This window comes from Manis javanica, chromosome 4 (genome assembly GCF_040802235.1).
Source record: "Manis javanica isolate MJ-LG chromosome 4, MJ_LKY, whole genome shotgun sequence".
Classification (NCBI taxonomy): Eukaryota; Metazoa; Chordata; class Mammalia; order Pholidota; family Manidae; genus Manis; species Manis javanica.
In genome coordinates this window covers 50,747,979-50,772,269 of record NC_133159.1, presented here as the reverse complement: position 1 = coordinate 50,772,269, position 24,291 = coordinate 50,747,979, and the positions used below count along the sequence as shown (strand labels likewise).

General features: G+C 46.9%; 1 protein-coding gene across 3 annotated transcripts in view; it reads left to right on the top strand.

Moving 5' to 3' along the window:
* KANK4 (KN motif and ankyrin repeat domains 4) overlaps positions 1–24,291 on the top strand; it is a 66,326-nt gene that overhangs the window by 31,026 nt on the left and 11,009 nt on the right. For 2 of the 3 annotated variants that reach the window (XM_037024382.2, XM_073234048.1), the window contains 7 exons: positions 1,688–3,619; positions 4,852–4,963; positions 7,596–7,814; positions 10,046–10,133; positions 12,308–12,527; positions 17,289–17,431; positions 20,741–20,941. In XM_037024382.2, the coding sequence (XP_036880277.2) occupies positions 1,688–3,619; positions 4,852–4,963; positions 7,596–7,814; positions 10,046–10,133; positions 12,308–12,527; positions 17,289–17,431; positions 20,741–20,941 (2,915 nt within the window). Of the gene's footprint in view, positions 1–1,687; positions 3,620–4,851; positions 4,964–7,595; positions 7,815–10,045; positions 10,134–12,307; positions 12,528–17,288; positions 17,432–20,740; positions 20,942–24,291 lie in introns of those variants that run through there. The other variant, XM_017661196.3, reaches the window with a different exon arrangement.

Sequence of the window (24,291 nt, the reverse complement as noted above, 5' to 3'; positions counted from 1 at the left end):
GCAAAGTGGTGGAGAAATACCCCACCTCTCAATGTGGGGTTCCCTTGCCTATCTAGAGAGGGTAAGAATTGATGGTGGCCTTTTTGGAGACAAATAGCTACAATGTCTTTCATCCTCTGATTCTTCCGTCAAGTTGTTACTAGTTTCTTTAATGCCCAGCCATTTGTCACTTTTGTGACCTTCTTCTTACCAAGGCAGAATTAAATTCCAAGTTGAAGAAAAATATTCTGGAGAAACTGGGAAAATAAGTCAAGGAAGAAGACTGTCCCTTGAGCATGCGTCTGCTTATCATCCTTGTCATACTGTATTGTGCTTGGTGTTTCTCCTACTTAACCATAAATTTTTTGAGGGCAGGGCTATACCTGATTCTTCTGTGTGCTCAAGTTCCAGCTTAGCAATCAACACATAGGTGCTTAGTAAATGATGGTTAAGGTAAGTGAACTGAATTACTATCTTTTGTATTTTGCCCCCAGGGCCAATTACCCTTAGAACCAACCAGTCAGTCAGTCACAAAGAATTAGTGGAGCCCCTGTGTACCCAGCAAATCAACCTCCATTACGGGGCTTCAGTTCTTCATATTTTTGCTTTCCACAAAGGTAATAACTACAATGTTAAGCATGAATTGAATGTTTATCATGTGCTGGACATTGTTTAAAGCACTTGAGGTGTATTAACTTATCAGTCTTCACAATAATCTCATCTTACTGTTATTATTCCCATTTTATAGATAATGAGACACAGGAAGGCTAGCTAAGTAATTTCTCCAAGGTCACAGAACTGAAATATAGACCAGGCTCCAGAGTTTGTATTCTTGGTCTCTGTGCAGACCATTCATGTTCTCTCCTGAGCTCAGCATGTTCAGAGCATGTTTATTTAGCAGAATGTTACTGAGATAATAAGGGGCATCACATGAGGGACTCAAAGGAAAAAGACTGTTTAACCTAAAAAACATGGAGATAAGTCCCTATGGATTCAAATAGTCAAAGGACTGGCTTGTTCTCTGTGAATGATATTTTCTTACTCGGCAAGAGATTTTGAAAGTAAAATTCATGTTTGTTAAGTACTAAGCAGTTTTCAGGTGGAAAAGAGCATGGCTGTGCATGATTTCCCAATTCTCTCTGATCTTCATGTACCCAAAGTCTCAGGCATCTGAGGAAGCTTAAATAATGTAGAAGGCGTAACTCCTTGGTATCTCTGGCTTCAGCAAGATTTACTAGTACTTAGTTGAATAATGCAAGGTTCTTTCTTAAAGTGGAGACAGTTGTGCATCTTATTCTTCAAAACCTTCCATTTCCATAGGTGCCATTTAGCACCGTGATCTGGCAAATTCCTGACCACTTCAGTTGTCAATTACATGGCTCAAACAAAAAAAAAAAACAGTCTGAGACTATTTTATTTTACTGGTCTGCAGGCAGATTCCACATTAGTAACTAAGATGACATATTGCAAATTAGAAACTATTCCTTCTACCTATTTTCTTGCAGACATTAGCTAAGTACACATTGATTTAATATGATTGCTCAGCATAGCCAAAAGACTGTGAGCATCTCAACATAATTTAGACCTTGGAACATTTAGGAGAAGTCTCACATGAGAGAGTTAAGTCAAAATCACAGATATTAGGCCTCGCCACTCTCTGATTCTTATTAACGATGTGCTTCTTTCCTACATGTTCTATGTCTTCCAGCCAGAGACCAGTCCTCCCATGGTGATGAAGAGAAAGCCCCTCCAAAGAGCCACCCCTACTCCGTGGAGACCCCGTACGGCTTTCATTTGGACCTGGACTTCCTCAAGTATGTGGACGACATTGAGAAGGGAAACACCATCAGAAGGATTCCTATCCACAGGAAGGCCAAGCAGGCCAAGTTCAGCACCTTGCCCCGCAACTTCAGCCTTCCTGATGGCGGGGCTCGCCCCCATGCCACTCTTCCCTACCAGAGCTGGGCCCCAGTGGTGACAAGGAAGGTGTCGCTAGGGACCGAAGAGAGAGCCCAGTCAGTGCCGCTTGGGGATCACACCCAAGCTTCCGCTGGCGACAGTGAATTGAGCTACCACAGGAAGGCCCTGCTGGCCGAAACCGCCAGACAGCTGGAGGCTGCTGCCCCCAGGGAAGCTGAGCTCACCTCCGGGAGTGGACGGCCCCAACTTCTGAGAGCGTCCAGCATGCCAGCCGCACTGCTGCAAAACAGGGCCTCAGAGGACCCAAGCCTAAACTCAGGTCACCCTCCACCCCCTGTCCTCCCTTCACTGCAGGGCGAAGGCAGCTTCTGTGGGGGCACCTTTGGCCCCGCAGAAGGATTTGCAGGTTTTCACAACTCCACTCCACGAGCAGAGACCCAACCAAAAGTCAGAGAGTTTGGAGACCTGGTGCCAGGGATTCCAGAGCTGGTACGGGAGGGGGCTGAGTCTCCAGAAGGTGAAGAAGGGGCTCCAGATCATCTCTCTTTCCCAAGTCCTCCTTTCTCACCCCAGAATGCACTTGTAGTTCTAGAAGGTGCAGAGGATGAACACGAAACCAGAGAAGCTGAGGTGGTGGTCTCTCCGGGGTCCCCAACACCAAGTCCCCCGCCTCTGCCATCACCCATTCCTGAGAATGAGCTCCCCCTAGAAGAAATTGAGCTCAGCATCAGTGAGATCCCACCCCCGCCACCTGTGGAGGTAGACATGAGAAGCATCGGAGTCCGGGTCACGGAGGAGAGCCTGGGCCTTGCCTCACTGGATCCCAGCAGCATCTCCAGCCTGAAGCAGCAGCTCTCCAACCTTGAGGGCAAGTTGTCTGGAAGAACTGAGGAGCTGGCCCAGGTCAGAGCTGCCCTCCAGCAGCAGGAGGAGGAAATCAAGGCCAGAGGCCAGAGGATTCAAGAGCTGGAGTGCACTGTAGCTCAGTTAGCAGAAAAGCTGAGCCGTGAGCACTCCAAAGATGCTCAGAGCCAGGCTGATGCCACGGTCAACACTGACCCTCTCCAGGGGCCCTTGACCAGGGAGTCATGTGACAAGAGCATTGGGGTCAACCTTCTGGGCAGTACAGGATCTGAAAGCCGGGGGGCTGGAGGAGAGGAGAATGGCCTCCCGCGGGGGCAAGATGGTCACAAATGGGGGGGTCAGAGCCCAGCAGAGCTTGTGCCACCACCGCAGCTGTCACTGCCGCAGGGACCTGAGATGGTCCTCACCCCCTCTTTACATAGCTGCCTGTCCACGGAGCTCAGGATTGAAGAAGCTGGCCCTCAGCAGGAAGGAGGCCCCCAGGTGGGAGCCGAGGGTCTGGCCAGGAGAGCAGGAGGCTGTCCAAGGAGCAGCGACAGAAAGGCTCCTCCAGCAGGGAGGGAGGAGGCCAGGTCAGAGCTCCCAGGGAAGGAGCGCCCGGGAAGGCCACCCAGCTCACCCACAGACGCCACTATTGGGCAATACGTTAAGAAGATCCAGGAGCTCCTGCAGGAGCAGTGGAGCTGCCTGGAGCACGGGTACCCGGAGCTGGCAAGCGCCATCAAGCAGCCCGCCTCCAAGCTCAGCAGCATCCAGAGCCAGCTGCTGAGCTCCCTCAACCTGCTGCTGTCTGCCTACTCAGCCCAGACTCCGCCCCAGAAGGGGCCCCCTGCCCCCTCTTCCTCTCCACCAATGGGTAAATACTGGTGTCCGAGACAGGGAACCATTTCTCCTTTCCGTGACAAGTCAAAGGGAAAAAGGGCTTTAACTGCATGCGCATGTTTTTAGAAGATTTAAGCATCTGCAGAACCCAGTGGAATAAAAACTGATATATTTAACAGTGGCAGCTCTGTATCCCTACTATTGTCCTTGCTCTAAGGTTGGGACTGACCGCAGGGCCACCACATACAGCTAGCTGTACAGGTAGCACAAGGTACAAAGATGCCTGGCAGAGAGGGTAAATGGGAGCTGAAATCTAGCTCACACTTCATTTGCCAAGCCTGCAGCCCCGTGTCCACCCAGAAGGGGGCCTTTTTCTCATTTGCATTGCCCAAAGGCAAAGTCTAGGGGGAAGAATGTCCCTGTCTGTGTCTGCTCTAAACCTCTGCTTCCCTTCATTGCTTCCTGGGCTTGCATTCCTGCGGTCCTGTTTGGTTCTTGCATGTTAGGTTTTCCCTAGCCTGGTTTTGTGTGTGCGTGTGTGTGTGTGTGTGTGTGTTTGTAAAATAGGGTGTTACTTGTGGAAGTCAAACCTTTGGCTAAGCAGCACTTCCTCTTGTAACAGATCATACACTCTTCTCTTTTGAGTAAAGTGAAACCATATTTTGCTTTGCTCAATGAGCAGCATGAGAGCCGGCTTCCTGTCACAGATCACAAATTGGTGGCTTTCTCGTTATTTCGGCACTCGCTCTAGTCTTGCCCAGTGGGAGATGCTGGCTGTGCCTTTGAGCACAGCAAAGAAAGACTTGTGCTCTTGCTCCTGTGCCTGCAGTGCCTCCCCGACATCACAGTGTCAGCTGGCATGTGAGCCAGGAAGGACCTCCAAGGTGCCCTTAAGCAGAGGTGGGTGCTGGACTGGGAGTCATGTAAAATAAGTTCTTCTCCTGTTCTGCCATTCACTGAGCAAGTGTGAGCTTCAGATTTCCCAGCCGTAAGATAGGGGCAACAGTGACACATACCACATGGCTGTTCTGAGAGATTGTTCCCAAAACTCTACTCTAGATCCACACAGAGGCTTTGGGAACAGCGACAGTTTGACTGACATTGACCAGGAGGCTGGGCCTCCTCAAAGACCCTCAAAATAGTACATTTATGTTATCTAGTTCCCTGCGCTTTTCTACCTTCAATCTGTATGCCCTCAAAGCAAGTTTTGCTGCATTCTGGGGGATCCCCAAGATCATTCTAACCTGTGATGTTGTGTCTGCCTAGAGATCTCCCCGTCGACCAGCCTTAAATCCATAATGAAAAAGAAAGACTATGGCTCCCGTGCAGGAGGTAATGGGACCAAAAAGAACCTTCAGTTTGTTGGGGTTAACGGTGGGTAAGCATCGCTCGTGAAGCCCAGACTGCCCTCCACACTTCTATCCCACTGTTGCCCTTCGCTTTCTCTTTCCCTAGGGGGAAGCATCTGGTTTTCATTCTTCTTCAAGGGAATTAACCTCAAGGGTCCTTTAAAGCTCTATCTCGGGTTTGCATGTGTGTGTGGCTCCTTGCCAGCTCCAGTTGTCTGTTGGATCCTGTGCTTTTAAGGGGGCCAGGGTTCCAGGGGGCTCTGGGGAGTTTGGGGAGAACATGGGACCTTTAAGGAAGAAATTTAATCTGAGCCACAACACTGAAACTGGGACAAACTCTTAATTTGTTATACTTGAGGTTTCATCCATTTAATTCTTTTTCTTCCTTTTACTAACTTACTGCCCACCAAATCAGCATTTTCTAGACTGAAGAAAAACAACTAATGTCTGTTGACTCAGAGCATGAAGCAAACTTTACATAGTCCAGAGTGGAAATCTTTGGATTTAGAATATTTTCTACATCAGTCATTCAACAAACATTTATTAAATGCCAACAATGTGTTAGGTGGTGGGGATAAAAAAAACTCAAATAAGTCATGGTCCCTGCCTTTAGTTCACAGTTTGGGCACAGGCAGAGATAAGACAAGAAGGGAAAATGCTGGGATGCTGAGATGAATTCCAGTAGAGAAGGAATGTGGGATGCTGTGGAAGGGTACCCGCCCAGCCGGTGGTGGGCCCAGGAGGCTGCCTTAAACACCTGCTAATTTAGGTCAGACCTGAAAGAAAACACCAGATTCAAATAAGGGTGAAGTTGCTGTTGTAGGTCCTGTGAGGGAATTGTCAGGACTGAGGACACGAGATTTCATGGAATTGCTGTGCCCACTCCCGCTCCTTAAGGTCAGACACTGTGACCCGAGGAGAAGCCACTTTATTTTGAGCTTTCACCAGTTCAACTACAGAAAAGAAATTAAGCCTAATCTCAAAGTCAAAAGCAGGACCTATTTCTCCCGCACTTAAATGGCCTGAATAGACCCACTCTGTACCGAAACCTGGAAGTCTGTCTCATGGCTGTAGCCTGCCTCATTCTTGCCCGCTGGCTCTTGCCTTTCTTCCCTCAAACTTGCCTACTTAGGCCCCCCTTGGGGCCTTTGCATTTGCTGTTCCCCTGCTCACAGTGCTCCTTTCCCATAGGCCTCAGTGTTTGTCACTGAGTGCGCTGGTTCTCAGACTTGACTGCATCTTAAGAACTCTGGGGGAGCCTTAGAAAATACCAGTGCCAGGTTTGCCTCCCTGAAGACCCAGGCTTAATTAGTCTGGAGTGCACTACAGGTATGGGGAATTTTAAAACAACCTCAAAGATTCTAATGTGGAGCCAAGGTTAAAACCTTCTGCTCTAGTCACCTCCTTCCATTACTCTGTCCCAGGACCCTTTATAATTTTATTCATTGTTCTTATCACTACCTGAAGATGTTGGGTACATGTTTATTTTCTGCCTGACCCTACTAGATTTAAGCCAAAATAGGAAAGGGACTTTGGTGTGCATTTAGAACAGTGGCTGGCACATAGTAGGTGATCATAAATGAATAAATGAATGAACTTCCAGATTAAGATTTTATGGAAGCAACTCTAAGATGAGAACTATATTTGTAAATGTAATACATTCCCTATTCTTAATGATAAAAGCAGAAAATTTTTCTAAGCACAATAGAGGAAAAAGTATCTGGATTTTAAACAAGATGGAATGTGAGTGTACCAGCAAGCAGGCTGGGTTTGTAAATCCAGTGAGCATAGGGGCTGTATGTAGGGGACACACACCATTCAGAGAAAGAACATGAGAGAATTCAGTGGAAGCCGTGGCCACTGGGCTCCCCTGGTCTCTGGCAGTGTCCAGTGGCTCCAGAACCTGAAATCTTCATCTTAGCCACAGCATCCTTCATCTGGAGTCTGCTACTGATCATCAGCAGAGGGATTGATGAGTCTTCCATGGTCTCTGATTTACCACACCCACAGAGTCACATGTAATTGAATGTAAAGATCATTACTGGGGAGGGAGGGCTATGAGTCAAGTGGCCCGTGCCCTCCCTCACTTGTGCTGGTGCAAGCAGTAGTTGAAACGGGCTGCAGCTGAGAAAGGCAGATGTCGGGTTAAGGTATCCTGAACCCGAACGCTGCTGGGAGCAGACAGAGGTGGTTCCTCCTCATTGGCTGCAAGCTGGGCTTGAACAGGGGGCTAAAGGGAGGTCTTACAGTCACCCAGAAATGTGACTTGTCAGGCAATTCAGAGAACTCTGGGTTGGGGTGAGGAACATTTGCCTAGATCGGGCCCCAGTATGGACAGGACATTAGGATTCCAGAAGCAAATCCTTTCCTGAGAACCTTGAATTGCCTGTCTGGTAACGCCTCGGCCAGTCTGTGTGTTTGCTGCAAAGAGTTTAGTTAATTATCCCTTCTTCCCAAATGGCCCCTGGAGTCAGAGCCAGAGCTCTTAACCACATGTTTCTCTGACACTAAGGGTCCTGGGAGTCCCCTCGCCCAGGGCTGCAGGTGTAGAGATTGGAGGATTTGGCTAGCAAGCTGAGAAGTGTTATGCAAGCCCACCTAGTTCTCATTCATGCATTGGGCAGGAAGCTGAGAACCAGTGACCCTTGTCTCCTTCTCCAGCTACGAGACCACCTCAAGTGAGGAGACCAGTGGCGAGGACAGCTCCCCGGAAGACTTGTCTGACAGTGAGGCTGAGAAGAAAGGTGATGTCCCAGAACACAGGCGGGACAGGAGTGCCCACCCCAGCTGCAGGGCGGGGCAGGGCATCCCCGAGGGCACCCACAGCACAGGCCGGGACAGCAGGCCTGGGGAAGAGCTCCCCTACCCCAGGGCTGAGAGGTGAGTCCTAGGGCACAGGTGGGGGCACTGATCTCTCGGAAGGAGCAAGGGCATTTATTTGTTTGATCGCTCGTCCGTCCATCTGATGCCCGGGTTCTTGTTCACGAAGCCGAAGAATGAGCTTCACTAAACTCCTAAGGTAGGAGAGCAAGGTACAGGCTTTTATTTAGAAATAAAGTGAGAGAATAGAGCTCCTGGCTCACGCCAGGAGGGGACAAGAGAGCCTTGTTAGTGGTGTGTTGTCTAGGGGGTTTTATAGGCAGTTGAGGATTTTTTGAGAACATTAAAAAAACTTAGGGGTGAGGACTTGTTAAGTGGTCCCTGAATATTTAGAATTAACACAAGCAACTTCCTGCTCTGATGATTTCTCTGAGATACCAGCATCTTGGTCTGGGGGCATATGAAACAAGGCTACCTGCTCAGCCCCCAAGGTGGGCTGAGGCATTGTTTGCTAAAGAGTAAGTTAAGAATTTCTAACATCTTAACTTCTTGGGTATTAAAATGCAATCTTATCTTTAAGGTGGAATCTTTCTTGCCTTTTACTGTGTTGTTTATGCCTGGGCTTACTTGCTAAATTAGTTGCCCAGTTTGCAAAATTACTTCATCAGATCTGAAGGAGGAAAGAGCACATAGGCCTGGGCCTTTTAGCATGTTAAAGTGAATCTTACACATGATTATAAATGGTTAGCATAATAAAACATTGCTACTCTTCTTTATCTGGGGAACATTAACTGATCTCACTGAAGAATGATTCTAGAACTTAATGTTTAACATAAGGGTTTTAGTAGGGGGATTTCCTTGCATGTAGTTACATTACTCTGACTGCAAATATCCCGCCCTGCCCCCTCCAGAGGCCCTCACTTTACTCTGACTACATCCACGGTCCCTGTCTCACATCTACAATATTTATTGAGTTTCTGATCTATGCAGTAGGCTAGAATCCAACCAGCACAGGGCACAGTGTCACTCCTGCCTTCCTGGGGTACACTGCCATAGACAGAGCACAGCAAGCAAATCTAACATCGTCCTTGCACTGGAAGTGTGAAGGACTTTACATGTATTATCTCATGGAAGCCTTTTCACAATCTTACAAGCTAGAAATTAGTATAATCCCCACGTCACAGATGTGGAAACAGATTTAGAGAAGTTAAGTGACACAACTAGCAGAGCAGAGATTCCGACCCAGGTCTTTTCTGATTCCTGTGCACGCACTTTCCTGCCTCTCTCCGTGGCCGTGCTAATGTCACTGTTTTTTTTTTTTGAAGTGACAGGAGGTCATGGGGCATGATGAAAAGAGTACTGCCTTTGGAGGTGGACACTCTTGGATTCTAATCCCACGTCTGCTATGGTGTCACTTTACACAGGGTACTTAAACTGTGGTCGCCCCAGTTTCCTCATCTGTAAAGCATGGATAATTGCAACCTGATAGATTTGGTCTGAGGACTGAGAAAAAGCATGTAGAAAGCCCAGCACAGTGCCTGCCACATAGTAGGTGCTCAATAAATAATAGATGTGCTAATAGTAAGTCCCCTTGTCATCGTCGTCACCCACAGCCCGGTTGCTGGGGGAGGGACAGGCAGAGTGTGGGAGCTGGTCCGCAATGCTCTGCGGAGCCCTGCGACCTGGCAGCAGTCTGCGGACACAATGACAGACGGGAGCTTGCCGGTGTCCAACACCGCTCAGTCCCAAACTGGGCCTCTCCATGTCTGCCCTCATACTGACACAAGAAGATCACCTCTTGCAAGAGCGCCCCAGCGTCATCGATTTTAATTTTACTGAGTTTATTAGCACTTAGGGTGTCCTTCATGGGCGAACAGTCTGAAGGCATTTGCCGGTATGGACTGGGTTCTTTGGACTTTTCAAGTCATTAAGACAGAAAATGTTTGATCCAAAGTCAGAAGGACAATCCTCCCTTTCCCGGCATTTCAGGAATTGCAGCTGGGCCCAGAATGCCCTGGGGATCTGCCCCTACTCCCTGACACCTGCAGGAGAAAAAGGGCAATGTGCCTGACTCACTCTGCAGAAGATTCAGAAGCCAAGCCTCGCCGTCAGGAGGCTGCAGGCACTCAGGGGCCTGAGGCGTGCACCTTTTCCCTGGGAAGCACCTTTTCTCAGGAAGGCGCCCGGCTGCGTGTTTGAGGCACTGAGCAGTGGGAGGAGAGCAGAAGTCAAGGGAGCTGATCACCTTTTTTATCACACTGATACATTTACATATATATTTTTTTCTTTAGATTCAAACCCTCAGAGGAATTCCTTAACGCATGCCGGGCATTGAGCCAACATCTGCCAGAAACTGGGAGCACCACCGACCTACTCTTGGTACTCTGATTTTTCATTGTCATGTAAAGATTTCTGTACTATTTAAGCTGTTAGCTCGGGCAGGTGGCTCTGATCCCTTGCCGGAGACAGTAGTGGGCTGCTGAGGGCACGCAGGACGCGGCTGCCTAAGGGGATGGGTTACACTGAGAAGGCAGGCTGGATCCATGTGCACCAGAAGGCAGGCTGCTGCTCTGAGACATTTCCCCCGCGTTTGTAGACATCGCTCCCTGAGTAGTCATAAAACTATCTGTGGCTTAGGCTCAAAATTGCCTCACAATTTGAGAGAACTGTGGGTGGAGTGGAAAAGAGCATTGTGGCATGGGATCTGTGGGTTTTTATTCCCAGGACCGCAGTCTGTGAGACACGGAGGCCATTCAGTGCTCAAGGCCTCAGTTTCCTCATTAACAAAATGAGGGTGGAGGGCGGCAAATCCCTTACCCGCAAACCCCAGCATTGAATGCTGTCGTCTTTAACTGTTTTTCTTGACGTGACCAAAAACAAGAAAATACATCTGTTTATTCCTTAATGCCTTCAGGGCCCGTGGAGATTTAAACATATAAACATTAAATTTTACTTTTAATGAAGAGACACTGGCACAGTTTTGAGAGCAACTGGGAAGACCCACAGTGTAACAGGTTGTAAGGATTTTTAAAGCCCATTTAGCTTTCCTTTGCAGAAGAGCTTTAGGAGTAAAAATGATCAGTTCAGCCCAGCATTATTATTAGTTTAGCTGATCTGACAAAGAGCTGTTTCCAGATTATTAAAGAACCAATATGTGATGTGAATGCTGATCAAAACTCCTGTTTCTTTAATGAGTTACAGAGCTGTTATTTCTCAGCTCTTTATTAAAATCTGTGCTATGTTTCTTAATGCTAGAATCTTTCTCCAGATTCTCCTGAAGATTCCATTGGTAAAGGAGATATTCTGATATATATATATAAAGTGTTTCAGTCACAAGAGATTCCACTCTTTCTGCCTAGAAAAGCAATTGGAGGGTATGCAAACCTGCCCCCACACCCATGTTAGGATCAAAGCACAGGACTCCCTTCCCCACCTTAGAGACAAAGCAGGTTGTAAAAAGAATTCACTCTGTAGAGCCATGGAGGGTTAGGGAGCAGGCCCTTTTGCACCTCCATTTTGCAGATGAGACAAGTAAGGTTCAAAGGGTTATATGACTTTGAGAGTCTTATGGCAGAGCCAGAACGTAAGGTAGGCCACAGTGGTTTAGTGACTCCAAATCCAGTGCCCTTTCCAGAATGCGTATAAAATCATTTGTGATAATCACATCCTCAAGTTTTCTCCTCCCCTTTATATAAGTAGTCTAAACATGTTCTATTTTAAATACTTAGGTCATGTCACAACCAGAGTGGAAGTCATTCTCTCCTCATTCATGGCTCCAAAGGAGCTGAAAACTGCAGTGGGGGGAATGCTGCAGGCAGGGGGGAAGTACTGCAGACAGTGGAGGGAATATTGCAGGTAGTGGGGGTAGTACTATAGATAGTGGAGGGAATATTGCAGGTAGTGGGGGAATGCTGCAGACAGTGGGGGGAGTACTGCTGGTGGTGGGGGGAATGCTGCAGACAGTGGAGGGAATATTGCAGATAATGGGGTTCTGCTTTGCATTGTCAAACCATTTTCTCTGAAGTGCTTAGCAAACTTTAAAAGCTAAAATAATTTGAGCACAGATCTTTGGATTTTGTTTCAGATATAAATTGGGCACCTTGTTTGTCTTAGCTTGCAGCATGCATTTTTTCATTAGTAAAATGTCACTTTCCAGCTATGCCTATTAAAAACACTCAGCGTCTAAGGTCAAGTTAGGCTGGCCATATGCACATCACAGAGAGGGTCTTGGATATCCAGTGCATATAGGAATGTGACCGAAACTTATATAGACTCCAACTGTCACTTACTAAAGTATTTTGTTACTAGTTACTGGGAGCGCAGTCCTCCTTCCTACCCCACATGGCAGCCAGTCTCACAGGTTCAAAGTATATTGAAGCATCCCCAGACCCACTAGCTCTGAGCCCTCCAGGGTAAGTCACATGGAAAGCTGGAGGGAGCTGAAGGGATAGAGGTGGAAACATCCAAAGCTGCCTTTTTTTAGTGGAAGCTAACACCTGAACCGGAGCACCCCAGGCTGGGTAACCTGCAATTGGAATCTCCTGATATTTCAGAGGCAAAGCTTGAACACCATCAGTCAAGAGTGGTTCCGCGTCTCTAGCCGGAAGTCGTCCAGCCCTGCTGTGGTGGCCGCCTACCTCTGCGGGGTCCAGCCTCACTCCCCACACTTCCTAAAGCTGCTTGTCAACTTGGCTGATGGCAACGGGAACACAGCCCTTCACTATAGCGTGTCCCACTCCAACTTCCCCGTCGCGAAGCTGCTGCTAGAGACAGGTCAGAAATGGCTGCCTCTGTACAGTCTGCGGCCCTCCTTGAAGGGCAGCTCTTGTACCCACTTCTCTCCAGCAAAGGTTCCACACTGTTCTGAGGTCCTTCTGTATCCTAGGAAGTGGACTAGACCGTTTTGCCTTTATTGTATCATTTATTCCTCACAACACTTTTGTGATGTAGGTATTATTATTCTCACGTGGCAGTTTAGGAAGCTGAGGCTCAAGAGTTATAAAACTGCTCAGGTCACAGTGCTGGAAAATGGTAGAGTCAGGCTTTGTATTCTGTCTAACCCCAGAGTTATATACCACACTGCCTCTGGGAAAGGTCACACTTTACCATCTTCTTAAGTACTTTTTAACAAAGGCAATGGCTCCATTTGATCAGCTGGACTCATTTGATTCATTCATCCTTTATCAGATATCTGTGGACTGTGTACCAGGTCCATACTGGCTACAACCAGAGACACAAAGGTGAGCCAGTGGGAGGCCTCTGCTTCTCGGGAGCTTACACCCTGACAGTCAGGGTGGAGCAGGATGATGGCTCACAAGAGGGAGGTACAATGTGGGATTTCAGTCTCAGAAGAAGTGAGATCATGCCCTGTTCAGGGAGCAGGAAAGGTGCACTGAAGCGGGTAGATTCCCTAGACAGAGAAATGTCCCAGATGGAGACAGCCCCAGGGAGGTGAAGAGAGGAAAACCTGGAGACCAATAGGCTTATGGTTTGATAAGGATGGGAATTCAGGTTGGGGCGGTAAGTTGGCACCACAGTGTGGGGGACTGAAGGCCAGGCTGAACAGCGGGAAGCATGTCTGGAAGGCCCCAGGCAGTCAGTACAGGGTTTTGAGTAGGGGAGCACCCTAAGCACGTGAGTTCTCTATAAAGGTTAATTTGGTGATAGGGGCAGGGTAGTGGAGGAAAAAGGGGCAGGAGGTGGCAGGCCAGACAGGAGGCCACTGTGGCCTTGCAGCAGAGTGTAACAGTATCAAGCAGCTGAGGAGCTACAGTGTGGCAGGTGGGTGCTGGGGATGACTGAAGGAGTGTGGATCCTGCTAGAATGTCACCTGAGTGTAGGGAAGTTGTGTGAGCCATAGCTAGAGGTATACAAGAGGTATGAAACTCCAAATGGTTTCCAGAGATGAGGCCCTCTGCTAAGCGCTTGGCATATGAGATCTCATTAATTAATTAATATCATTAATTAATCCTGGCAATGACCCTATTAATAGGGAGGGTCATCCCTGTTTACAGATGATGAAAAGGACACTCAGGAAAGTCAACAGACTTTCTCAGGGTCACATGATGGCTTGGTGTGTTGCTGGGGTTTGAAATCAATACCTTGAGCTGTTGGCATTCCTGACATCCAGGAATTGGAGCACATGCTAGATCAGTGACCGTTTTTTAAACAGGGAGTTTAAGCGGGCATCACGAAGTCTGAATTCCCGATCCCACACCTTGGATCTTGTCTACCCTGGCTGAAATCCCTTGCCAAGCTTCCCACTGCTCTTCGAATGGAAGGCGGCTCCCTGGGCCTGGCCTCAGGAACCCTGGGGGGCCTGGCCTCAGGAGCCCCAGGAGGCCTGGCTCTTGCCTGCCTTTGCCATCCTCTGCCACCACCATGCACCCGCCTTCCCTCCACTCCAGGCACATGGCCTCAGGCTTTCCAAGCTCATCCCTCCTTGGGGCCATTGCATTTCCTTTCTACCTGGACTTTTTTCCCTGAAACTTTTCTCATGTCTGGCTCCTTCTCCTCATTCAAGTCACGGCTCAAATGTCACCTCAGAAGGCTTCCTGGTGTCCCCATCTAAAGAGGCTGCCCTGTCTTTCTTTCTAGGGAAACACCCTGTTTCTTTCTTCAGATGATTTTTCTTGTCATTTCTACTTAACAGGACTCTGCTAACTCAGTCAAAGGGAGCCCTTATCTGTGTTGTTCCTTTCAGCGTCCCCAGTACCTATACAGTTCCTGGCTCAGGGTGGGTTTTGAGTGAACATATCTGTTAAATAAATGAGTGAGTGGATGAGTCCTGGGTTAAATACCAGAAAGCTTCCATTTTTCCAAAATTCTGTTAGCAGCCTTGAGGATTTCATCTGAATGGGTAGGTAATGTACATAATGACAGCCTAAAATTCTTCCTGCTTCCCTCATCATCACAGGAAGATGAAGTTACAATTCCAACACTGAGCCCATTTTCCTGGATTTCAGATCTTGCTTGATGCATGGATACCATGAAAGTGGTAGCTCAGGTGAGAAAGGCACATGACTAAATGGAGCATCCCTCTGGGTTCTGCTCACTGTGCTCAGTGTTAGGGGCTTTCATTATAGCCCATAAATAGCAAGAACACCTACTGCTTTTTGAGTGCCTTCCCCAACCCAGACACAGTACTACACGACATGTGCACATTGCAGGGACTGTGATACAGATACTAAGTGCATTTTCCAGCTGAAGCTCAGAGAAGCAGGTAATGTAGTCAAGGTCACAGAGTCCTTAAGTAGCTAAGTCAGAATTCTAGCCATCATCTGTTGCTACTCAATCTGGGCTTTTTCCACTATCCCAAACCAGGTTTCATGGGCACTCTGAGACCTTGGGAGCACCTGTTACATGCATGAAGAATGCAAGGCCCAGTAATGCAGAGCTCTCATCTTTCACAGCTCACACACTTGCAGCCTGTTAGCTCTCCAGGTGGGGCAGTCTGGGCCAGAGAATGGACAGACTAAGATTGGGAGTTTCTGCTGATGTTGACTAAGAACCAAGTCAATACTTGTCAACCCTAAAATGGTTTGAAAGCTTTTCCCTTTAACATCCTGAAATAGCTAAATAGCCGTAAGCCTGAAGTATCAAGTGGGGTAGAGAGAATGGGCTGAAAGCACCATTACTTCCCCTCTCTGTAGCAGGGTGTTGAGGAGAATAGATCCTTCACATTCCCAATCCTGGGCTCCCTTCCCAAGGCAGTTATTAAGCATCCAAAAGACACTTTACAAACTGTAATGGGCTGCACACAAGTAACTCATCATTATTGAGAATAGAGCCAGCAGGTGCACCTCCACCAGCTTAGTCTTTTGTGATCCCTCCTTTATTTTGCCTGAGGCCACTGCAGAGCCGGAAGCTAGTTGAGTCTGGAGCATGCTCAGTCAAAAGCCTTTCCCCCGGCCTCCAGGGAGGGTTGGCTTGCTCCCTGGTGCTGCTCAGAAGCATCTGCTGTGAAAGCCCTGGATCTTCATCCCTTTTCCCCAGCCCCGAAGGAGGAAGCAATCCTCACTCTAGTGAGCTATAAGCCATCTTTCTGAAGAGAATAAAGAGAACCATAACCTGAAGCTTTATACATCTCTTAAAAGCAAACATAAAGTAGTCATGGAGTAAAAATTAAAAAGTCATTAATGAAGCAATGCAAATATTCCTGTCTTTATCAGGACAGTTTGTGAGGTGAGGCATAAGGTTATTATATAGCCTTCAGAGCCCAGCTGGTCATGACAGTGGTCAGAGGGGCCTCAGGGAGGAAATCCTGAGAAATGGTCAAAACCGATTTTTCTGGAACCACTGCATCCTTTTATCACTATGACACATTTCTGAAGGATTGTCTGGGGTGTGGTGGAGGGAACATCAAACAAATATTGATCTTTTTCCCTTCCACAGAACTTATATGTTGCCCTAAGGGACATTTTTTCATAAACCAGATTTGTTACAGTGAATACCTAAGTTTTCATGAATAAGGAGCAAGGACAGAAAGGCAAAAATACTATGCTGGACAATAGCAGTAATAATAGTAACCCTTATTGAGCGTTTACTATGTGCAAGGTGCTGTTCTAAATGCTTTTCATATATTAACTCACTAAATTTCATGGTAACTCTATAGGTCTTGTTCTTATCCCCCATTTACTGAGGAAAAACTAAGAAAAGATAAGTGACTTGATCTTCTGAGATAGTTTTATTATTGCCCAAAAGAGACATCTGGGATTTGGGGATAAGCAACAGTACAAGGAAGATTTAATTTTACAGTGCACCCTGAGGAGGTGGGGTCCTTTACATAACAGATACGGGCTGATAACCTTGACTCTCCTTCTCCTTTGGTGGAGAGGGATATGAATGCATATCCCCAGGGTTACAAAGCAGAAATTTCTTTTGAGTTCTCATTTAACATTTCATCAGAAAATATGTCAGCTTTTCATTCCATTGTGAAATGTGTATTCTTAATTGCTTTAATATAAAAATCTATCAAGCTTTTCCCCCCTGTGTTTGTCAAATGAATGGTCATTCCTGACAGATAGCCTATGTTTATCCTGTGACATTTTCCATGCCCCCTGGTACATTGCACAACCTTTCATTAGGCCTTTGGAAAAGACCTGCAATCATAGCCATTGGCTTAAGAGTTACACACAGACAGAGAGAACATGAAAATGGAAATGCACAGCTGTGCACGACATGTTCCTGGATGAGCAGTGGGCTCTAGAGCCACAGACCTGAGTCCTTGTCTCATTTCACCTTCACTTTGGCTATTTATGTAGCTTCAGTGTCCTCATCTGTAGAGTGGGAATGATGTGTGCTTGGTCATTGGCTCCCCATTGGCCATCTCTGACTCTACTGCAGACTTTCCTTGCTGGGTATCCTCAAGTTGTAAAGGCTACCGCAAATGTAAAACATTGATTACACTACCAGGAAAGGACTGCTCTATTCTGTGGCCTTTGAGCCAGCAGGCAGCATCCTGTTGAACAGGGTAAAGCAGTCTTGCCTCATGCCCCTCCGGAGCTGTTCCAGTGCTCGTTGCTCCTCTTGCAGGCGTCTGTAATGTGGACCGTCAGAACAAAGCTGGCTATACTGCAGTGATGATCACTCCCTTGGCTTCTGCAGAGGCTGATGAAGACATGGCTGTTGTCTGGAAGCTCTTAAGAGAAGGAAATGTGAACATCCAAGCTACTCAGGTAGGAGAGGTGAACATGATCTCCTCTTTAATAAATGTAGGCACCTCCCAGTTTTATTTTGCTAGTGGGGTGAGAGATTCCATGCAGATGCGTGCAGGATTTTTAACCCAAGAGGGCTGGACCGTACACATGGCTTCTGTCCAAAGCCTGAACATTTTGTTTCCTCAAAGTCTCCTGGGACTCAGACAGGCTAGGACAGAGGTCAGGGGGCTTGAAGTCTATGTCCCGATTTGAAACTGGGCAAATTCCATCTGGACCCAACTTCTTAAACCAAGTGTTTTCGGAGTTAGCACCTTGAGAAGGCATTGCTGGTTGGCAGCTCTATGATGCCCCTGTAGGTGATCCACCTTGATCATGGAATACAAAGCAGTTCAGAGGGCCTGAATGTCTCTGTTCAACTTCTGGGCCCCTCTCCTTGAGAATACAGAGTAGGGGTATGGTCCTTACCCAGTAGGGCTTTGAGTTAGACAGGGCTCCATATGTAGCAACGGAAACTCCTCAAAAGGCCACTTACCTACCTTTGACCAAAATAAGAACTAGTAGAGTACATTCAACTCTCCTTTTCCTTGTAGACTGGTCATAGATGTAGCCTAACCATCAAGAATTTTGAAGGGTCTATGATTTCATTCCACCTTAAAGCAACAGTTTAGCTGCTGCAGTATCAAGGTTGATGACAGAAGACACGAGACTCCTGTACTAGAGACAAAGGACAGTGTATTACTCACAGCAGTAGCAGTAGCCACAGCATCAGTATTTGCCCCAATTCTCAGTTCCCACAGAGTATGAGGATGGCCAGATCCCTGCACACAGAGTGGATTGTTTTAACAGAGAGGACCCTGAGCTTAGGAAACTTGAATCCTTCATGCTGGATAGTAAGCATGGCTGCCCTCTGTTCTGTAAGAAATACTATCTCTATCTTCCAAGGCTGTTCACTGTACAAACATCTTTAAAAAGATGTGATTGCCCAGAGAAGACAAGTAGTGATTTTACAGCATCTTACTACACTGATGAGCAGTGACTGTGGAGGGGTATGTGGGGGGGACTTGGTGAAGGGGGGAACCTAGTAAACATAATGTTCTTCATGTAATTGTAGATTAATGATACCAAAATTTAAAAAAAAAAAGATGTGATTGCTGAAGTAGCCTGACCTGTTGGCAGAGGCACTTTGCACACTTCCTCTAATCGCAATCCTATCAATGTCAAGAAACAGATATTTGTAGATCATTCTCTAGTTTTCAAAGTATTTCATCCACTTACAACTCTGACACCACAAGACTCAATAAAGATTTTCTCATTTTAAAAGTTTAAAGTTTCCCATAAACATGCTAATTTTTTTTCCAAATCAGCTCCATTGCAAGAGGAAGAGGTGATCATCAATGATCAAAATCAATGTCCTTTTTCAGAGAGGAAAACTGATTCTCTAGGAGGGGAAGGGACTCATCCCAGGTCACCAAAGTAGGAGTGGGAATTCGCAGCTTCAGCTGCTGCTGTTAGCCCCTCTGGGGCCTTTATATATGAGGAAGCAGTAGGTACCAGGTTATATAGGGGTGAGTTGGGAAGCTGGGAGTCTTCTAGGCTCAGCTACTTATTTCTCTTTGTTTCTCCAGGGACAGCACAGTGCCTGGCATATAGCAGTGCTCTGTAAATGATCATTGGATTAAATTGTGTTGAACTGGACTGGGAAGGAAGTGAGGAAGGAAGGAGCCCCAAACAGGAAGAGGGTCAGATAAAAGACAATCTGCATATGTCATCTGGCTTTGGAGAGAGGGTCTGGATGGTCTGTTTAGTCCAAGACAACAACCATTACCTCAAGGCTGAATATGAACAAGCCACAAAGCAAACAGGCTTCTCTGGAAAGAGCTGTCTGGGTTCTAGAGAAATGGAGAACCAGGATACCTAATAATACATCCCCACATACTAAGCATTTGTCATACGTTATGTCTAATGCTCACAATGACAGTAGTAGCTAACATGTATGTAGCATGTGATAAGCAGTCAGATCTCACAACCCCTAAGGCAGGTAATGTTCTTAAGCATTCCCATTTTACCAGATCAAGCAAAGTCATTGAGAGGTTAACTTGTGCAGATACACCCAGGTAATAAGTGGTAGAGCCAGGATTTTCCTCATTGCAAACCCCATTTCTTTTCTCTAAGCCCCAGCATTCTGGGGAGGGAAGCATCATCCATCAGTGACTGCAGATTGGAGCTTTAATCAATGAACACATCCGCAAACATGTCCTTAGCACTTTTTACATAGAAGTCACTGTGCTCAGAGGCACGGGAATCTGAAAGGAGAGAAACAGTCTTTGCCTCATTCTTGAAAACTTGCAAAGCCTGATGTCCAGTCAGAGACAAACCTGTCCTACCTGGAAGCCAGAAGAACCATGAGAGCAAAATATAATCAATTGTGAGAGGACCAGGTATATACAGGAAAATCTATGAGAAATTATGGTCCGTTTGTAATCAGAGAAATTACTACAATACATTGATATATTTATATCTTTATCACTTGATTTCTACAAAAGCCCTGTGAGGTACACAAGCTAGGTCATTATTATATTATTTTTAAGAAACCTAAAACCATAATTCCAGGAAGACAAGTGACATGGCCAGGGTGACACCCTAGGAAACAGCAGAACCACAGCTTGGACTCACTCACTTCTTGATTCTAAACCATTTCCATGTGTACCGATGTTACAGGGATGTGAAACACTGTTAATGGCTAGGGATTAGAAAGGACCACAGGTCCATGCAAATGGAGATCTTGTTGAGACAAGAGGGTTTTGGATATCATTAGTCTGAAAACACCAGACACGTTACAAGCAAACCAAGGCTTCTTGGAGGAAGCCAGGCTGAGGCAGGTGGTACGAAGCCATGTTGCTAAGCCATCAACCCTTCATAGCCCATAATTCTTCAGTTTATTCCATCATTCAACATTTATCAGCATACTGGTTGCTAGGCACTTGAGAGACAGAGATGAAACAAACTTAGACTCTACCATCAAAAATTTCACAGTCCACAAGAAAAGAGATTGACAGTTTGCAATACCAAGTGGTAAGTGTTGTGTTGTGCATCTGTGCCTGGGATGGTAGTACAGGGCCTTAGAGAGGATGTGGCATTTGACTAGTGTCTTACAAAAGGAATAGAAGTTTGCCAGGTCAAGAAGGATGTGTCCCACACTGATGGCAGAAGGACATTCAGATCCATGGTCATTTTCTGGAGAAGTCTTCCCTGAGCCCACCTAGGCTGGGAAAGGGGGTTCTTGCCTGTCAACCATAACCTCACTATGCCCCTGTGTTCCATGTGTAGGGAGGCCAGACGGCGCTGATGCTGGGAGTCAGCCACGACAGGGAGGACATGGTCCAAGCACTGCTGAGCTGCCAGGCAGATGTTAACCTGCAGGACCATGATGGATCCTCAGCTCTCATGCTGGCCTGTCACCGTGGCAACGCTGACATAGTGCGGCTGCTCCTGGCACACCCGGCCTGTGACAGCAGCCTGACTGACAAGGTAAGAGTTATGAGCAATTAACAATTAGGTAGGTCACTTCCCTTCCTGAAGAGTGCCTTACTAGCCAGCAGAATTCAAGAAACCATACAGTGCTAGCAAAAGACCTGACCTCCTAAGGCTGTTATGGAATGTAAATGAGATGATCCATGGCAAATGCTGGGAGCCATTGGCCTAGGAGACCCCAAACCTTAGCCTTTCATGACATCCTGTGGGATTGTGCTCAGGCCTGGTCTTGGCCCTGAACCTCATCTGGTCACTTCAGTAACAGCAGGTGGGTTTTGAGGCTACAGCTTAGACAGGGAAGCTCTGCTGTCCCTGGAGACCCTCAAAAGGCTGGGTGAAGGAACCAAGTGCAAAATATTCCACTCTCAACAGTGATCCACCTTACCAAGTGGGTCATTTCATCAAGCCAGGCTGCTTGAAGTTGTGTTGCCAGACATATGCTTCTGAAATAACTTTCTTATAAGGTGATGGCAGTAATAATGATAGTGGCAAGGGTCACAATAATAGTGACGATGGTGACGATGAGGATGATGGTGCAGATGGTGACAATGATGTTGATGGTGAGGGTGATGATGATGGTCACAATGGTGATGGTGGTGGTGACAATGATGGTGATGGTGATTGTAATGATGGTGACAATGGTGATGATGGTGAGGGTGATGGTGGTTGTGGTGACAATGGTGATGATGGTGATGGTGACGATGGTGATGGTGACAACAATGGTGATGAGGGTGACAGTGATGGTCACAATGATGGTGAAGGTGATGATGGTGATGGTGACAGTGATGGCGATGAGGGTGATGATGGTGATGGTGACGATGGTAATGATGGTGAGGGTGACAGTGATGGTCACAATGGTGATGATGATGGTGACAATGATGATGATGATGGTGGTGATGGTGACAATGATGATGACAGTGATGGTGACAGTGATGATGACAGTGACAATGATGATGATGATGGTGATGATGGTGATGATAATGTGACAATGATGGCGATAATAATGATCATAGCACATGTCTATTGAACGCTTGCCTGCTGCCAGAAACTATCCTAAGCATTTACCACAGGCCATCTCATTTAAATCCACGACAACCTTATGAGGTTGACTCTGTTGATGCCACCCATTTGCTCATGAAGAAATGGAGGCACCAAGTGGTTAAATAACACACCCAAGGTCACCATCTGGTGGAGCCTAGAGCCATCAGACTCCCAAGAATACTCACAGGAACAAAACTTCCCATACGTGACTTCACTAATCCTCTCAGTAATCCAGTGAGGTAGAATCCGAGACCCTCATTTTGTACTGATAAGGCAACAGAGGCTTAGAGAGTTTATGTAGCTGCCTTAGGGTCACAAGCTGCTGATGCTCAGAATAAGGATTCAAGCCCAGGTCTGACTCTGTTGAAGTGGAACCTTAACATTGGCACTATAATTTAATGCTTTAAATGGATTTTACTATACATTCTTAACATCCACAGTTCAAAGGGAACACAGGCCTGGGGAGGGGAAGAAGAGTCCCCTTTCTGCCTAGCGACAGCCCCTCATACTAGTTCACATCTTGTCCCGTCCAGCGGGACTTAGTTATTTGTGGGGACGAGGGGGATCCGACCTGAAAGAAAATGGGGGCGAGAGAAGAGCGAAGGCAAGACAGTATTCTGATCAAGCCTTCAAATTTTATTGTAAGACGGGGGTAGATATACACCAGTGTTTCAGGGGCAGAGTGGGCCATAGGATACTTGTAGGCAGGGGATTGGCTGCATAGCAGGGGTGGCGCAGCGAGTTACATTCTGATTGGTATATGATAATGGGGAAGGAGGGGGAGAAGAGTATCTCTTGGCGCGCGCGGGCTTCTTTGTTGGCGCGCGCGGGCTCGTAGCTAATCTCCAAGAAGTGAAGCAGGAACCTCATGAGCTGTGGCCATCTTGTTGTCTTTGTGTGGCTCCCAACATCTCCTCTCTTTCTATTTATTTTAGAAAGGTGGGCCTTAATCGAGTGAGGGAATAGAGGCCTGGCTCCTCCAGCAGGGTAACATCCTGCAAATGCTCTCGGTATCTTTTAGGGAGGAGAGGCAGAGCTGAAAGCCAAATTGACCTTAATATATCAAGGCTTTATGTACATATGGATACCAACCTCTATGCAAGCCAGGCGTATTCTCAGGGAGGACCAGAGAGGTTCTAGGAAGAACCCTCCCTTGCGGTACTTTGTCTCGCACTCATCTCGATGCCCATACCCTCATAGTTAGGGGTATGTCTGGCTCTGGCTGACCAGCATATGGGCCACATTAAGTACGGTGCCAGAATCGATGGTACCATGGCTGAGGCGCTTGTAAAGTTGAAAACTGGAGACCGGGAGCATTGGTTGGCTCGGTGTAAGACTCTTCATCACAGGCTGTAAGTCTGTGATAATGAACAGCAACCGCTGGCTTGACGAGCTGGTCAACTTGCTCTCGAATAAAAACTGTCAGTTTTCTTAAGGCCCAAGGGCCAAGAGACACTAAAAGGAAGAATCCTGCCAAGGGTCCAAGGATGGTGGGGATCAGAGTAGTTAACCAAGGGGTGGCAGAGGTCCAGTTTTTATACCAGGCCTCATCCTTTTCTCTTTGTTTCTGCCTGGCTTCTAGGTTTTTCTTAACTTTATCAATGCTATCTTGCACTAACCCTGTTTTGTCTTTATAGAAGCAACATTCTTCTTTAAGAGCAGCGCAGAGACCTCCTTCTTTCAGGAAAAGGAGGTCTAACCCTCGGCGATTTTGGAGCACTACCTCAGAGAGAGAGACAACAGATTCTTTCAGGCTGTCTAAACCCTCTTGCAGATTTTGTATGTCTTTATCAATAGCCTGACTAAGAGCATAATATTGTTGTTTAGAAGTAATTATGGAGGCAATGCCTGTTCCAGCCCCAGCTGCTCCTAATCCTAATAATACAGATAAGGTGATAGCGGTTACTGGCTCACGCTTAGTGCGAGTAGAGCCCGAGTAATATGGAAGGAGGTCTTCGGTGGGATGTATGGAAATCTTGGGCATGAGCATGACTAAAACACAATATTCATTGTTAGATATTAATAAGCGCGGGTTAACGGAGGGCGTTATGCCAAAGGAGCAAGCAAAATAAGTACCGTTGGGCGCGACAAGGAATTCATAGGACAGCGGGGGTGAGAAGGAGCTGTTACAAATGGGTACTAGCTGAGGGGGTAGACGCAAGAGGGGGCTATGTATACAGAGGCCTATTCCCGAAAGCTGCGTCAATGTGAGACCCGGAGAGGTTTCTGAAAAACGGGAGGGGTCTGACCAGCGAGTCTTGCTGGAGTCATTGGTAAGTATGAGGTCTGCTGAGGTGTTTACTAAA